General features: G+C 37.7%; 1 protein-coding gene across 1 annotated transcript; it reads left to right on the top strand.

Moving 5' to 3' along the window:
- Positions 1 to 777: 777 nt before the first annotated feature.
- LOC139942093 (major facilitator superfamily domain-containing protein 12-like) lies at positions 778 to 14,530 on the top strand. Its single transcript, XM_071938785.1, has 12 exons — positions 778 to 901; positions 2,333 to 2,561; positions 3,982 to 4,112; positions 4,882 to 5,089; positions 5,415 to 5,523; positions 6,717 to 6,908; positions 7,843 to 7,935; positions 8,673 to 8,765; positions 9,041 to 9,208; positions 10,977 to 11,071; positions 12,471 to 12,601; positions 13,129 to 14,530. Exons 2-12 carry the CDS (start codon positions 2,386 to 2,388, stop codon positions 13,284 to 13,286), a joined length of 1,554 nt encoding a protein of 517 aa, XP_071794886.1. The 5' UTR covers positions 778 to 901; positions 2,333 to 2,385; the 3' UTR covers positions 13,287 to 14,530.
- The last annotated feature ends 2,191 nt before the right edge of the window (positions 14,531 to 16,721 follow it).

Genomic DNA, 16,721 nt, shown 5'->3' with positions numbered 1-16,721 from the left:
ATTGGGCACAAGGGGACAGTGTAGTTTCTGTTTAATAATAAAAAATAATAAAAGGTATTTATATTGCGCTTTTCCAATATATGATAAAGCGCATAACCAAAAAATGGATAAATTAAAACTTGCAAGAATTAATTCATTAATCTACTATTTAGGAAAGAGATAAGTTTTAAGTTTTTTCTTAAAAGCAACAACAACAGAAGGTTTACAGACATTAATTGTGAGATTTTATCTCTTCTTCAGTATGCCATTTAATTACTCTAGGGTTAGTTATTTTTAATCTCATAATGTCCAGTTTCAAGTGGGTTGGTGGGGGTCGAACATCGGGGGAGGATCGAACATGTTTGTGTGTGGGGGGGGGGGAGGGTGCATGCACTGTACTGGCCGCGGGGGTGGGGGGGGCTGAACACTAGTAGGACCCCACGTGCCTTCAACCGCTCATTGGAACCGTTTAACGTCCTGGCACTGTGGCATAACTAAAGTTTTTGCATCAATCATAAGTTCAGTTATCACTGGCCTCTATTTCCAGTCAATATCTCGTGACCCCATTGTTGTTTTTTATCAATCCTGCGACTGAGCAAAATGACAAACAATCACCCTCTATTGTAATCACACGGGAAGTTTAGTCGCGCAGAAATAACCTTTTTTAGACGACGGAGTTTCCTATAAATAATATCAAATCCAACGTCAGAACTGTTCAGGAAATTATGTCTCACTGCAGCGACATTTTTTCCTGCACTACATGTAGTTCATTCATTAGACAGAAAAACAGCAGCACGTGACGAACCGTGTGTGGCAGCGTCAAAATAGTTCGACGTTTATTTTGTGGTGGTGCGAACACTGAGATTTTGTTGCTGTCTGTAGTATGAACCGTGTAAAGATGGTCATCGAGAGGTAACATTTGGTAAGTTTTAGATTTCTTGAATTTCTCCTTTGTTTTGGCATAATAAATAGAGCAAGGACCAGTGGTCTTGGCAATGGCCAGGTTAACGATGTTTTAAGTTATGTTTGGTTTGGCGCACAAACCTCGGCCCTACTTCTACTTCTATCTAGGAACTATTGGCTCCCCCCGCTCAGTTTTTAGAAGTACCTCACCCCCTTTGCTTTCCGTATGTGGTACGCCCGGACTGACTTGCTTCTTCTTCTTTATTATTGAGTATTATAATATAACCGGCGTGAAGTTGGTTACTTATTTGACGTTTGACGTTCAATATCAAACGAGTAAAACAGTTACCGGTGTGACGTTCGTCTTAATTAAGTGCATGTTCTATACGGAAATAGAAATCATTCATTTCCTAGGGTAATCACCCTTTTGGCCGGGCACTACTTGGTACAGATGTGTAAAGGAGGGTCCAAGGAACACATCCATTGTAATTTTGACCCGGCCATTGGGGTCCTTCTTTTTTTTGTCTATTTTTTTATTAGCCCTGGTAGGACGTCCTGCAACTGAGAAGTCCAACCTGGGCTAGCGTTGCCTGCAACGGAGGAGTCCAACCTGGGCTATTTTTTTATCTATTTTGTTATTATGTTTAACTATTTTGTCATACGTTTAATTAGTTGCGATAACGTAACCCTCCTCCCGACGGCCGCCCAGGCCGGAGGGTTACGAGTCTGTTTCGAGCGGAAATGGTTGATCTGGTCCAACACGTACAATTTTGACAGCTAGTCACCAGATTTGCCCCATTTTTGCCACTTTCAAAAATCATGACACAAATTCTGAGGGTACGAATTTAATCCGCAATGTCTAATGCAGCCTGCCATAATACTCAAAACAAAACACCATTGAGGAAATATTTCGAAAAAAAATGGACAAAAACTTACCAGAACCGGAGTGAAATTCACAGGTTCAAATGTCGAACCTGCGTGGGGCGGAGCTTCGGCTCTACGTGTGTGACGTGTAGTTCGTGGCAATGCGTAGGGTGCATTTGACATTTGAACCTGTGAATTTCACTATTCAGATGATGTGTAGTAAAAAAATGTGAATTGAAATGTTACCTATTTCACTTGAGACATCCTACATGTGAATTTCAAAATGTATGTATGACAAATTGTTGTATATAATGAAATAAATAAAGACAAGAAGGACCCCCAATGGCCGGATCAAACTGACCATAGATGTGCTCCTTGGACCTTCCTCCTCCATTCATCTGTAGCAAGTAGTGGCCTAATAGTTCCTCCATGTTCTGAGGAATTCAAATGCAAGCGATGACTTGTGAGTGTGACTAAGCAAGTCGTTGTAATCAAATCTAACTCGCAATGGCTTATTAACCAATGTTGTCTCATAAAAAATGAAGTTCTAAATCCTTATTGTAATAACTGTTTCATTTGTCACTAGGTACAAAAAAAACAAAGTTAAAAAAGTGTGCTAACAATAAATAAACATCCAAGATGTCGGATAGTGATGAAGAACAACGGGAGGCAGTCCGAACCGAACCACAAATAGAGTATGTCTTAAGTCTACCTCGACGGTATGCATACGGTGTCGGCCACGTTCTCAACGACCTATGTGCTTCAATGTGGTTCAGCTACTTGCTCATTTTCTATCACAAAGTTCTTCTTTTTAAGTAAGTGTTATCTGGGACTTTTAGGATGCTAGGTGGCAGCAGTGTTTCCAGCTTACCAGCTAAATTTATTGTTCTTAATTTGCGCATGCCCAGAACTATGTAAGGCCGTGTCCAAAACGGCAACTTCGGCTACAGCTACGGCTGGATCGTGCGCGTCTGCCTATTCTTCAACATTGGCAGATGCATCTAGCTGTAGCTGTAACCGAAGTCGCCGCTTCGAAATTGGCCTACACAATGGAATTTACCTCACTGGTAAGTCTGCTGCCACCTACATGAGGCGTTCCAAAGTCTCCATTGTTTAGTATTATACAACAGTTTGTGAATTACTTAAATCAGCAACAACAACAAACCTGAATAAATCTTGTATGATTTTCATGATTCATAAACATCCCTAAATTATAAATGATAACATGTGTGTTCTCTAAAGTGGTAAAATATTAGCCATGTTAGTGAGCATTATTCGGGCCTTGAACATCTTTCTTGGAGGGGCACAGACAGCAATTTTTCTCTAGTAAGGGGCTGTTCCTATGAGGAAAATTTGAACTTTACAATGGGCACAACAGCAAAAGTACAGGGCACCCTGGCAATCACTGTGGGTGCTGTTGGTTATTTCGGAGCCTGCTTATTAATTGAAGTTGAGTTTACAATGCCATAGGTCCACCCCCCCCCCTCACCCCACCGCTAGGTACAGTGTTATATAACAGGATGGTATGACAATGATTGTGTCTAGATAAGAGGATATGGCTAGCAGACAATGTTTTTTTGTCATTGTTCGATCTTTGTATCTACTAGACTCTTCCTTGAATTCCTCATTAACATTGTCATTTCAAGGCCAGATTACTATTTGAAGTTTAATCTACCCTGCCTTAGAACAATCCCCCTCACCCACCCCAAGTACAGAGACTTGTGGTGCTACAACAGGATGTTATGATAATGATTTTGCCAAGGATATAGCTAATGGGCAATCCTAATATTTCATTGTTCAATCTTTATATATAGACTCATAGACTCTTCCTTGATTTCCTTAATAGTAAGATTGTCATTTCATGCTTGTATTCCATGCACTTGACAGTTACAGGTTTTTATTTTTTTATGTAAAAGTCGCGCTGATTTATTGGCAAACTTATAAAGAAAGTAACAGTAAAAGTCCTCTTGTTGAGAAAACAGAATTGTCACTGTATTTTCACAGGAACGTTGAATCAATCCACAATAGCAAAGTGACTGAGGGTATCAACCGCATCTCATGGCTCCAGCATTCACAACCTACACCATACCTCAGAAATCTGAGAAAATGATTCATGCAAAAATTGTTTTTCAGATTTCAAATGTTTTGCGGTGAGCATTTTTTAATTCGTTTGGATCTGTTTTATTTGTGTTTTATTTTTTTTATCTCACTCTCCACTCCCCCCTATCTTGATAGCAATGTTTACGCTGGATACTTAATGCTGATTGGTCAGGTTAGTGATGCCTTGTGCACACCCCTCATTGGCTACGAGTCTGACAAATCGCTGGCATGTCGATATGGGAAACGGAAGTCATGGCACCTTTTAGGTAAGTGTTTAAAATATGAGGTATGTCATGTGCCCTGGCCAGTTTGCAACTTAGAACCAATTTGAAAGTAAAACTGGGTCGTTTGAAGTTCATTAGCAGTAGAAAACATCCTTTAGAAGAAATGAAGTATCACTAAGTGCTTTCAAGGAAGCTAGGTACATGTAAGTGTTTAAAAGTTGAGGTATTTTATGTACCCTGGCCAGTTTGCAACTTAGAACCAATTTGAAAGTAAAACTGGGTCTTTTGAAGTTCATTAGCAGTAGAAAACATCCTTTAGAAGTAACAAAGTATCACTAAGTGCTTTCAAGGAAGCTAGGTACATGTAAGTGTTTAAAAGTTAATGTATTTTATGCACCCTGGCCAGTTTGCCACTTAGAACCAATTTGAAAGTAAAACCTGCTAGTCGTGAGTAGGTTAGCATGAAGTAAACATCCTCTAGAAGCCATAAAGTATTACTCAAAACTTTGTAATGTGCTTTTAAAAAAAATTTCCTCTTGCAGGGTTTATGGCGTAGGTCATGTGATGGTTTGATAAATGAATGAAATCTTGTGGCCTCCATTTATCCAATCAAAGGACAACAATCTACTTGAGTGTAATGTCAAAATGTTTTGCTAATGTTAACATAACCCATTACAGCACTGGCATGACTTAACCTACTTTAATGAAATAAAAACCTAAACTGCAAAGCTGTGCTGCTTGGCAGGTTTTTTTTTTTAACTGATCTCAGATTTACTGATACTAAATTTTTTAAATGTCAATCCACCACTAGGTACGATATGTGTGATGAGCACATTTGTGTTCATCTTCAGTCCAGTCATCGGTGTTGACGACGCCTCTCAGTGGGCTAAGATTATCTACTTCGCCCCCTTCATTATCATCTTCCAGTTTGGATGGGCGTCAACCCAGATATCTCATTTATCTCTTATACCGGAGCTAACCCCTCTGGATGCTGAGAGAGTAGCACTCAACGCCATAAGGTAACAGTCCTTGGAGGTTTTTCCGAAACCTCGGCTTAAGCTCGGCTCATACTTCTTGCAAATGCAAATGCAAATGCGATACCGATTTTAACGTCAGAACGAATAGTTCGCAACAGTTAACTTGTGCTCCACTCCTTTGAAACTTTCAACTGCGAAAATAGCCCTGTGACATTAAAATTGGGATCGCACTCGCAGGAAGTATGAACCTGGCTGTAGGTTTCATCTCTGGACTTTCTTTGATTTTGGAAACAACGTTTGAATGTACACTGTTCTAAAAAATTAGTAAGTTTACATAATTTATAACCATAATGATATTTTGTTGTAGGTATACATTTACAGTTCTTTCCAATATCTGTGTCTTCGCAATCTGCTGGGTACTGTTGGATGCAACGGGGACTCCAGTTCTCACCCCTGCTGATATACCACAGTTCAGGGTATGTAGGTTTAGTTAGTAACAACTATCATTGTTAAAGACACTGGACACTATTGGTAATTGTCAAAGACCAGGGACCAATTTCATAGAGCTGCTTAAGCACAAAACTTGCTTAAGCACGAAAATAGCTTGCTTATTTTACACATATTACTGGCCAAAATGTCATGCCAATATACATTGCTTGTGACTGGTATTGGGCTGTTGTTTACTTAGCATAACAATTGAGTGGATTCTTGGCCGGTAGTCTGATTTTACTAAGCATGGATTATTTTGCAGAATTTTGTGCTTAAGCAGCTCTAAGAAATTGGGCCATGTCTTCTTGTTTGCTGTGTTTCAGCATATGCATAAACTAACCAACCTGTGAAAATTTGAGCTCAATCGGTCGTTGAAGTTGCGAGATTTTAATGAAAGAAAAAACTCCCTTGTCATACGTAGTTTTGTGCTTTCAGATGCTTGATTTTGAGACCTCAAGTTCTAAATCTGACGTCTCAAAATCAAATTTGTGGAAAATTACTTCTTTCTCAAAAACTACTTCACTTCAGAGGGAGCCGTTTCCCAGAATGTTTTATACCATCAACCTCTCCCTATTACTAATCACCAAGTAAGGTTTTATGCTAATAATTATTTTGAGTAATTACCAGTAGTGTCCATTGCCTTGAATGGTTACACATCAAACTTGGACCGTGTCCAAATTGGTGGCTACAGCTACGGCTACGGCTAGATTTCTGCCATCATGCGTTGAGGTATAGGACATCCTTAGCAACACCCTTAGCAACAGCGAAAGCCGTAGGTGTGGCTGTTGATGCCAAATTGGATACAGCCTCATCTGGTTGCAATTTCAGAAAGCCGTTGAGGAGATTTTGGGTTAAATGTCGGGCACCAGTCACAGCAATATGAATAACTAGGTCTTTAGGCTGGTAACCAGGTTCTTTGTCTAAAGGATGTTTCTGCAAAGCTTACTAGATTTTTTCGCCACCATGCAAAGTTTCAAATCCTAATCGTGCACATGGTGTTACCGCAAACCATACAGGACTGTATCTCCACCATCAACATTTTCTTAATTTTCGTTTCAAGATGCCAACATAGTACTTTTGTAAAAATTGTAAATAACTGTGATTATGAGTGTATTTCTTAAAATGATTACTTTGTAAATTTCTGTGAATTATTTGATGCTATTTTTCCTTCTGGTTTTAGTACCTTGCGATTATTGTTGTTGGAACTGGCGCTGTATTCTCCTTAATCTTCCACTGTGGGACTAGAGAACCCTTAAAGTCGAGGACACAAGATATGCCTTGTTGCATCAAGAACAGGAAGAAGTACCTTAATCTTGACGAACGATGCAAGATGACATGGAAAGATTGGCTGTTTGAATCACAGTTTTATCAGGTAATGCTTAAATACAGTTCATGGTTTACTTTTCATTGATCGACCATAGTTCACAGTTATATTTGTTATTGATTGAATGTAGCTCACAGCTTTATCAAGTATTGATCTAACACAGTTAACAGTTTTATTAGGTATTGATTGGATGAAGTTCACATTTTCATTGAGTATTGATCGAACAAACTTAGTGCTCATTTACCAATTATTGTTTTTGTTTACCAACATTTGACCTATTCCTTTGATTCTCAATGACCATTGATTAATAAATTCAATCTCTGTTTGTGCTCATTGGACATTGATTGACCAGTCCCAGTTCACGTCCGATAAGATGTAAGAGTACAAAATTGATGTTCTTATAGGTAGTTGAAATCTAGAAGTGACCAAATATACAAGGTGTCATTACCGAGCAGTTTAGAATCATCAAATTCAAGTTCTGGTGGTTAAGTCATCAGGGTGTGGGTTCATGACACTTTCGTCCTTGACTTGAGCAGGATGTTTTACTATAGTTGCTTCGTATCACCCAGTGGTATAAATGGGTACCTGCGAGGGTAGAGGTTGATATTGTGTATGAAAAAAAACCTTGGAGTGCCATGTCAGCTTGGGGGGGGGGGGGGAGGGGGGGGCGCTGTATACTCCCCAGTGAGCTGAGTTTGATTTATTTACAGGAAAATTATTGGCTCAATGACCATGGCACTTATGAAAGTGTGTTAATACGCTATGTAAAATATGATATACAAGAAAGAACTAGTTATTATTATTTATTATTTACTTTTTAAATAATATACATAACCCAAAGGTCTTTGGGGATGGGATTTTAGGGAAGAACGGGATGGATAATGGTCGAAGGCTAGCAGTCGTTTTTTTTTTTTTTTTTGAGCAATTCTTTTGTGTTCACATTTTTCATTTTGTCATCGATTTGTTGTGTTTTGACCTCTAGGTTGCATTGATATACATGTGCAGTCGTCTGATGGTCAACATCTCCCAAGTTTATATTTCCATGTACATAACGGAGACATTAAAACTATCTAAGGTGAGATTCTACACCATAATGATATGGTTTTAAAAGCACTGGACACAGCTGGTAATTACTAAACAAATATATTAGCATAAAAACTTATTTGGCAATAAGCGAAGGAGAGCTGTTGAAAGTATAAAACGTTGTGAGAAACAACTCCCTCTGAAGTAACTTATTTTTTTGAGAAAGAGGTAATTTCTCACTTAAATAATTGAATCTGAGAAAGACTTCAGGGCCTGAAGCCTTTCTTAGGCATCTGATCTGAAAGCACACAAATTTGTGCAACAATGGTATTTTTTTTTCTTTCATTATTTTCTTGCAACTTCGATGACCAATTGAGCCTGATTTAGTTACAGGTTTGTTATTTTATGCATATGTTGTGATACACCTAGTGAGAAGAATGGTCTATTACAATTACCAAATGTGTCCAGTGCCTTTATTTTGTTAAATCACTACATGGTTGTCAAACCTCACTAAACATAGGATTCGAACATAGGATTCGAACTGCCTCTAGCTGCCGGGCAACTTCGGTAGTCTAGTTGGTAAGACACTGCTCTAGAATTGCAAAGGTTGTCGATTCGAATCCCACCCGAGTAGTACATGTATGCCTGTGATATTTTTTCACAGGACTCGGGAAAGTACTGAGTATACAGTGCTAACACACATCGGTGTATGGGTAAAAAAACAAAAAAAACAATTATAAACCTCACTAAGTTTATTCTGATCCCTAATTTCTTGTTAATTTTTCGCAGACATCTATTGCAATTGTACCATTGGTGATGTACGTCAGTGGATTCATCTCTTCGTTCCTTGTCAGTTTAGTAAATAAAAAGCTCGGACGAAAGGTAAGCATTTTCTGAGATCTTAAAACGTCTGTTTCACACAAAAAAAAGGCTAGGATGTTGTTAAATTGTTCTTGTTAGGATTTTGTTTGACACCTTTTGTTTCTACTAATTTGTTGTTGTTTGATTCCATTGCAAGCATCTTACAATCGACTACACATAATCTATTTGACAAATAAACACAAGCAAACAAACAAACCAGCAACTATTTTGAGCGCTTTCAATTTGAAGAAGGTAGAAGGAATTGATAGAAAACCGTACTCTCTTTCTTCCCATAGCTGACATATTTCTTGAGCGTTTTAGTGTTCTCTGGAGGCTGTACTTGGCTGTGGTTTCCAGACATCGATAAACAAGTCTACGGTGCTGCAGTACTCATAGGTGCTGGAGGCTCAACACTACTTGTAACATCTCTTGCGTTAACATCAGACCTCATTGCACATAACACCGTGAGTATAATAATATCGAAGTCTTATATAGCGCACGTATCTACCAAACAAGGTAATCAAGGCGCTGAGTATATACAAACTTTCAGAAAGATAGGTTATTGCAGTGATGAATTCTGAGACCCAATTATTTAGCACCTTATAAGGGTTTACGAGGTGCTACGGCGCATTAAGCAGCCACAACCAGGAACACCAGGGCGAACCCCTTCTCTTTTCGATAAGTGCACTGGGTTCTTTTACATGCGTTACACAACACATGGGACCAACGGCTTTACGTCCCATCCGAAGGACGAAGCAATGGTAAAGTGTCTTGCTCAAGGACACAGTGTCACGGCTGGGGATTCGAACCCACACTCTGCTGATCAGAAACACCAGAGTTTGAATTCGGTGCTCTTAACCACTCGGCCACGACACTTCCACGAATTCGACTTGTATAATAATTTGTAGTTCCTACAATTTTCATTGCTTAGAAAATAGAATTAGCAGTTGCAAACTGCTCACCAACCAAAAGACTTGGTATGGATTAAAAACAAAATAGTTTATGGCCTGAAGTTTTCACCCTAGTAGAGTCTTTACATGCATGATATTCTTCCTACTTCAGTCTGGTTTCCGATTCTTGTTTGCCCTTTGGAAAAATCAGAAAATTTCTGATAAAATAGCCTGAAAAGTCAATGGACCCTTCCCATGAAATATGCTAATTACATTCACGCATGCGTACAGACCCTGTTGGTTGGCAAACGCCATAGAGTTGTGCACTAAGCAGACTCGCAGTCGCGTCTGCGTCGCGCACCCATTAGCCGTGTACAAAACAGCGCGATGTTCCCTCATTTTGCCAACCAAAACGTTAGTGCGCACGCGCTACGTGCAATTTACATATTCCATGGGAAGGGTCTATTAGAGACTACACCATGTGTACATGGAAGTCGGCCCTTGTACTCAACTACCAATAATCCTACTTTTTTCTAGAAACAAAATATCGTGCCTGTCTTTACTTTAGCCTTCAAGAAAGACACTGGTAGGATCAAAATGTCAGGCCACTAACCATTTTTTTGCTATTTTATCTTGGTCGCTGATTTCACACAGTGAATACTATCAAAGTCCGATACTTCATTCCATGTCTTTCTAAGCATCAGTGATGAGATTCTTCTGCCTTTTTGTGGAAGTCCAAAAAAACTTATTTTGTTTTCAGTGAAGACTTGTAAAATCTCCAACTTCAAATGAAAGATTGCATCAGGTTGGATTGTCTTTCACTACACTGTCGTCATTTGACACAAAGTGTAAACTCAGCATTGAGAAATAGTTTTTTTTTTAAGGGAGGAGTTAAAGACACTGGACACTATTGGTAATTGTCAAAGACCAATCTTCTCACTTGGTGTGTCTCAACATATGCACAAAACAACAAACCTGTGTAAATTTGAACTCATTAGGTCGTCGAAGCTGCGAGATAATAATGGAAGAAAACAAGTTGTGTGCTTTCAGATGCTTGATTTCGGTAGCTCAAATTCTAAATCTGAGGTCTCGAAATCAAATTCTTGGATATTACTTCTTTCTCGAATACTAAGTTACTTGAGAGGGAGCCGTTTCTTACAATGTTTTATACTATCAACAGCTCTCCATTGCTTTTTACCACGTTATTTTTTATGCTAACAATTATTTTGAGTAGTTACCACTAGTGTCCACTATATAATTTTTTTAATGAGATGTTTCTGCACAACACTTTCAAGGAATGACAACAAGAACATACTTTTATTTTGTGTAATGTTTTGTATAGGAATCTGGAGCATTTGTGTATGGAGCGATGAGCTTCACTGACAAGCTGTCGAACGGAGTTGCTGTGATGATTATCCAGTACCTACATCCTTGTGTGTAAGTTCATGTTTAGACGTAAAATACTGTGTATTTTTCCAAACGTGTATTTTTACAGTTCAGGGGTCGATGTCACAATGATAGTCCTAACTTAGGACTAGTCCTAGGAGTTTTTAAAAACTTAAAGGCAGTGGACACTATTGGTAATTACTCAAAATAATTATTAGCATAAAACCTTTCTTGGTAACGAGTAATGGGGAGAGGTTGATGGTATAAAACATTTTGAGAAACAGCTCCCTCTGAAGTGAAAGAAAGAAGTAATTTTCCACGAATTTGATTCAGAATTTGAGGTCTCGAAATCAAGAATCCAAAAGCACACAACTTCGTGTGACAAGGGTGTTTTTTCTTTCATTATTATCTCGCAACTTCGACGACCGATTGAGCTCAAATTTTCACAGGTTGGTTATTTTATGTATATGTTGAGATACACCAAGTGAGAAGACTAGTCTTTGACAATTACCAATAGTGTCCACTGTCTTTAAGGCTAGGTAACTCGTCCTAACTGGAGATAAGGCTGGTCTTAACTCTTTGTGAAATCCACCTCTGGAATTATATTTATTATTGGGAAGCAACAGTCTTAGAATTTTAAACGGAGGTCGTAGCCTCTGTTTTTCTGGTCTTGGCCTTGGTGCTCCTTCAAATATTTCCCATAGACTTAAAGATTTTCTAGTGGAAGTGCCCTTTGCAAAATGGAAATGGCATTGCCCCGTTGGACACTTAAAACTTTGCATCCTTTTGTTTAAAGGGTTTGGGTACTTTTTGTAACACAAAACACAATGTCCATAGATTTACACTAAACTTACACAGTTTGAAGATAATGATAGTAGAAAACGTACCTTAAAATATTAGTTGCTGAGGTGCTGTAGTTTTTGAGGAATTAGTAAAACAGTGTCATGAAAATACGTTTTTTACATGCTAAAATAATTTTCGTCTCATGATCACTGAGACGAAAATTATTTTCATGACATTGTTTTACCCATTTCTCAAAAAACTACAGCGCCTCAGCAAGTAATATTTTCAGGGAAGCTTTCTACTATCATTATCTTCAAACTGTGTTAGTTTAGTGTAAATCTGTGGACATTGTGTTTTTTTGTCCTACAAAAAGTACCTAGACCCTTTGAAACGCTCCATAGCCCGAGTCCATAGTGGCCCATCCACGGAACAAATGTATTACATTGTAGTGTCTTGCTCAACAACACAACAGTGTCAGGAGAATAGGTGTTAAAAATTCATGGCACCCCCGAACAAAGATATTGACAAAATAGGGACACCGCCAATATAGGGCTAGATAGCTCAGTTGGTAGAGCGCCGGCACGTTAATCGAATCCCACTCTAGTCAATTCTTTGTTCAACCCCAAAAATCAAAAATTGATTCGATTAATTGTTGTTGTCCATTTAGGAATTGTTGTCCAGCCTGTGTTTGGTTCTACCGGGATGTCCAGGTCTTTGTTCCGGGTGGGGCTGCCGTTCTTTCCCTAATAGTACTTCTTACTCTTATCCCTGTAACGGTTGGCGTTCGGAAAAACCCACGTAAGTATTATTTCATTCTTTATCAAACAGGACCCAGTAGTAAAGTTGAGAAGAAAAAAATTCATCAGAAGTTATGAATTTTTGGGGGGATTGGCATGGATTGGGCTATAGCTGTGATGATGGTTTCATTGTTGTTGATTTGGATTGATTTGCTGCAATGCAAATATAAATTTTTAACTCTTGAGTATTTGCAGAAAATCCCATAACATCAGCACCATAAATTTGGTCGCTGTGAATTTAATTTTAAATCTTTACTTAAAACTTTCAAGACCAAAGGTCATGTCACACGAGGCATTTTACAGGCAACCATTTCAAGGCAATCTCCAAGAAGAAAAATTCATCCTCACTTGAGGTTTCTTATCAGTTTCTTGTGGATAGTGAGTAACAGCTAGAAGAATGTCTCTTGTGCTAGCGAAGTGCTCCTTTGAGTTCTATATTAGAAGCCACTATTATTATTGATTTTGTTTTTATAAGACATCAATCCATGTCTGTGATTTCTGTAACTTATTTTTCTACTTCTTCTTTAGCCCGTTCGTTTACCACAAACAGTATCGAAAGTGAGAGTGACTACCGCTCAGAACAATGTAGTGAATGCAAAAGACTGTCTCCTATTGACAAGGAAGAGCCAACGTCAATCAACGGCTATGGGAGTACAAGAAGTGTGCACACAGGCAGCTCTTCCTAAAGATATGAACTCAATCAGCGATGTACTCCGCTAGTCTTGGACTAATGATCGTTTTTTAAAGGCAGTGGACACTATTGGTAATTAATCAAAATAAATATTAGCATAAAACCGTTCTTGGTGATGAGTAATGGGGAGAGGTTGGTGGTATAAAACATTGTGGGAACCGGCTCCCTCTGAAGCGCCATAGTTTTCGAGAAAGAAGTAATTTTCCACGAATTTGATCTCGAGATCTTAGATTTAGAACTTGAGGTCTCAAAATCAACCATCGAAACGCACACAACTTCGTGTCGTGTGACAAGGGTGTTTTTTCTTTCATTATTATCTCCCAAGTTTGATGAGCGATTGAGCTCAAGTTTTCACAGGTTTGTTATTTTATGCATATGTTTAGATACACCAAGTGAGAAGACTGGTCTTTGACAATTACCAATAGTGTCCAGTGGACACTATTGGTAATTGTCAAAGTGGACACTATTGGTAATTGTCAAAGACCAGTGTCCACTGCCTTTAAGACACTGCTCTAGCATTGCAAACAATGCCTTTTTTCACGGAACTTGGGAAAGTACTGAGTATACAGTGCTAACACATATCAGTGTAAGGGTAAAAATGTAATGTTCTTCATCTCCGATGCAAATTTAACATCTATTGAAAAGTATCTTGTCAGGGTTTGAATTGAACGATTGCGATTGAGTTTTTTAGTTTGGGAATTAAATGTATTATTTATTAATATGATTTGAAACTTAGTTATTGTAGTGTGTTGTCTATATCTAATTTGTATTGCTATACTGCGTCTGATTCACCAGTATACTTGTTGATGTGAGTTTTGTTGTCATTCAGCATTCAAGAAAGATTCTGCTATTGAGTCAACTCATTAACTATTGAATAGTAATTGCCTCATCTTTTCAGAATTAGAGGTTTCTCAGCAGTACCACACTGACTCACTTAACATTAGGCACATGTCTCTTGGCTGCTAACGCAAGGAGTCTAATTGTAGAATCTCTTGTTGACTTACACTTAACAAGTAAAAAAGTAAAAGATAAGAATTCACTATAAATAGTAAACTTGCAGGTACTACCTTGTGTACAATCTCTTTTGAGGGAGTGTTGGCTCTGAAAGAGCCAGTGTGGTCTTTATTAATTTGTTGGTTTTTACCCATACACCGATGTGTGTTAGCACTGTATACTCGGTACTTTCCCGAGTCCTGTGCAAAAATATCACATGCATGTTACTCGGGTGGTCTTGATGTGTCAAGCTGATGTGTCTCTGCTTGTCTTCAGAAGTAGAACAAAACAATAAGTTATAGATAATGATCAAAAAAACGAATAATGAGGGACTGTTGATCATTTACATGTATATACATTTTTGTATTCATCCTTTGAAACATTTCCCTCTTTATTTCCATCTTTATTTTCCAATATATAAATTCTTGTATTGATTGGCCAGTAACACTATAAAAAGTCACCACACACGCCTAAGTGGTATACGGAAAAAGTATTAGCGATTCAGCATCCCACAGTCAACAAGACCGAAGAAGAATTGGATATGGGATGTAGCTGCACGTTACTTGTTCCATATTTGACAAAGGAATATGTGTGCTATCGAATCTACCACTCAGGTACATGTAGTTGTATTTCAAAGTGTCTAACTGACTCTTTTTGCGTTGATATTATCAGCGTAATGGCTTGTAAAATCAAGAGAGGTTTTACCATAGAGTTATATATAAGAACTAGAGGGCGCACGAGTGATGCTTCGTGCACAAACGCCACAGGATTGCAAGATGACAAGCACATCATTCTGCACGCGCATTGAATATGAAATACACGTTTTTTTTTTTTTTTATTGAACGCTCACGCGATGCTGTTTAAATTACAAAATGGCCGCACAAACACACGCTGTGAGATGCCAGTTTTGTCAACTTAGAAAATGGCCGCCTGCACGCATGCCGGAGCGCGTATATAGGCCAGTGCGCCCTCTAGTTCTAATATATAACTCTATGGGTTTTACAGAGGCACCATGTACAATAATTCTGAATACGAGTAGTGGTGGTTCTGGGAAGAACCATTGGTTCTGAGAAGAACCGTTGTTTCTGAGAAGAACCAGTCGTTAAGTACTCTTTGGTTCTTTTCAGAACCACCTCAGCTCATAGAGAGAGTATATTGTAAATTACATGGCGTCTCCACAAACCTCACTTGATCGTATTCCCACTCTGCAAAGATTCAAATCGTACCTGTAAACTTTTGGCCTTTTTATTAACTGATAAAATGGTTTGCTTGATGAGCGGGATGATAAATGTATGCACGTGGACGTGGGTTGGTTCAAGCGAAAAACCGGCGTCGGTGAAGAATGTTTTAAGCAGAGTCCAATTTCCTAAAGCTGTTAAGCAGAAAATAGTAGTTTGCAAATGTTTAGCAAAATAATTTGCAGGGTACCAGAAATCGTATAATTTTTGACACAATTTGTTTTTTTGGCTGAGCAAAATGTTTCTGTGCTGGTCATATTTTGTTGCACTTAACAGTTTACGAAATTGTGCTTGTGTTTGAGTAAACTTGTGGACAAGTCATTAAATGTTTGTTTAGTAAATGCTCTCAGGTCTCTGTACTGCTCTGGTGATATTGCTGCCTCCCGACTTCTGCCTGATGTAAATGCAGCCGAAGTCGCAAGAGCAGTAGGTGAGCTTGACGAGCAATCTCATGAGAGTATCGTTAGACTGTCACCACGTCAAACCTTTAACGACTTGTTCACAAGTCTAGTAGTGTTTCAGCACAAACATTTGCCCGTTATTAATAACGCTCTTTACCTCAAATTTTGCTGTGGCTGTGATCAGAAAAAATGTTTATGTTTAATAGAGCATATATGTAAACAAATTATGTAAACAAATGATATATATTTTTTTCAAAGTGACAGGATGAAAACCAAAGTAGCTGTTTTTCAGGTAATTGTTATTTAAATGTATTTTTTTCTGAATATTGTTTCTGTTAATTTAAGAAAATAATGCATATGTATAAGAAGTACTTTTCTTTTATAGTCAATTAAAAATTATGGTAATTGAATGATTTTGTTTTTCACATTTACGTAGAATACACAGAGTATTTTTGCCATCATGAATTGTTTTCTAGAATATATAGACTTTAATTGGGTGGTGAAGAGTTAAAATGTTTTCTCGATAGAGAATGCTGTGACAAAAACCAAAGTTATTATTATTATTATTATTAATATTATTATTATTATTATTATTATTATTATTATTATTATTATTATTATTATTATTATTATTATTATTATTATTATTATTATTATTATTATTATTATTATTATTATTATTATTATTATTATTATTATTATTATTATTATTATTATTATTATTATTATTATTATTATTATTATTATTATTATTATTATTATCATTATTATTATTATCATAATTATTATTATCATAAT

The sequence above is a fragment of the Asterias amurensis genome, chromosome 9 (assembly GCF_032118995.1).
Source record: "Asterias amurensis chromosome 9, ASM3211899v1".
NCBI classification, from domain to species: Eukaryota; Metazoa; Echinodermata; class Asteroidea; order Forcipulatida; family Asteriidae; genus Asterias; species Asterias amurensis.
The sequence above is the reverse complement of the archived record's forward strand: the minus strand, read 5'-3'. Positions and strand labels throughout refer to the sequence as shown.

What these genes read in the sequence shown, in the direction of transcription:
- LOC139942093 (XM_071938785.1), top strand. Translation starts at nt 2,386, where the DNA reads ATGTCGGATAGTGATGAAGAACAACGGGAGGCAGTCCGAACCGAACCA. An exon ending in GAAGTCATGGCACCTTTTAG is followed by an intron (nt 4,113 to 4,881) that starts GTAAGTGTTTAA and finishes ATCCACCACTAG; the next exon opens with GTACGATATGTGTGATGAGC. An exon ending in AGACATTAAAACTATCTAAG is followed by an intron (nt 7,936 to 8,672) that starts GTGAGATTCTAC and finishes AATTTTTCGCAG; the next exon opens with ACATCTATTGCAATTGTACC.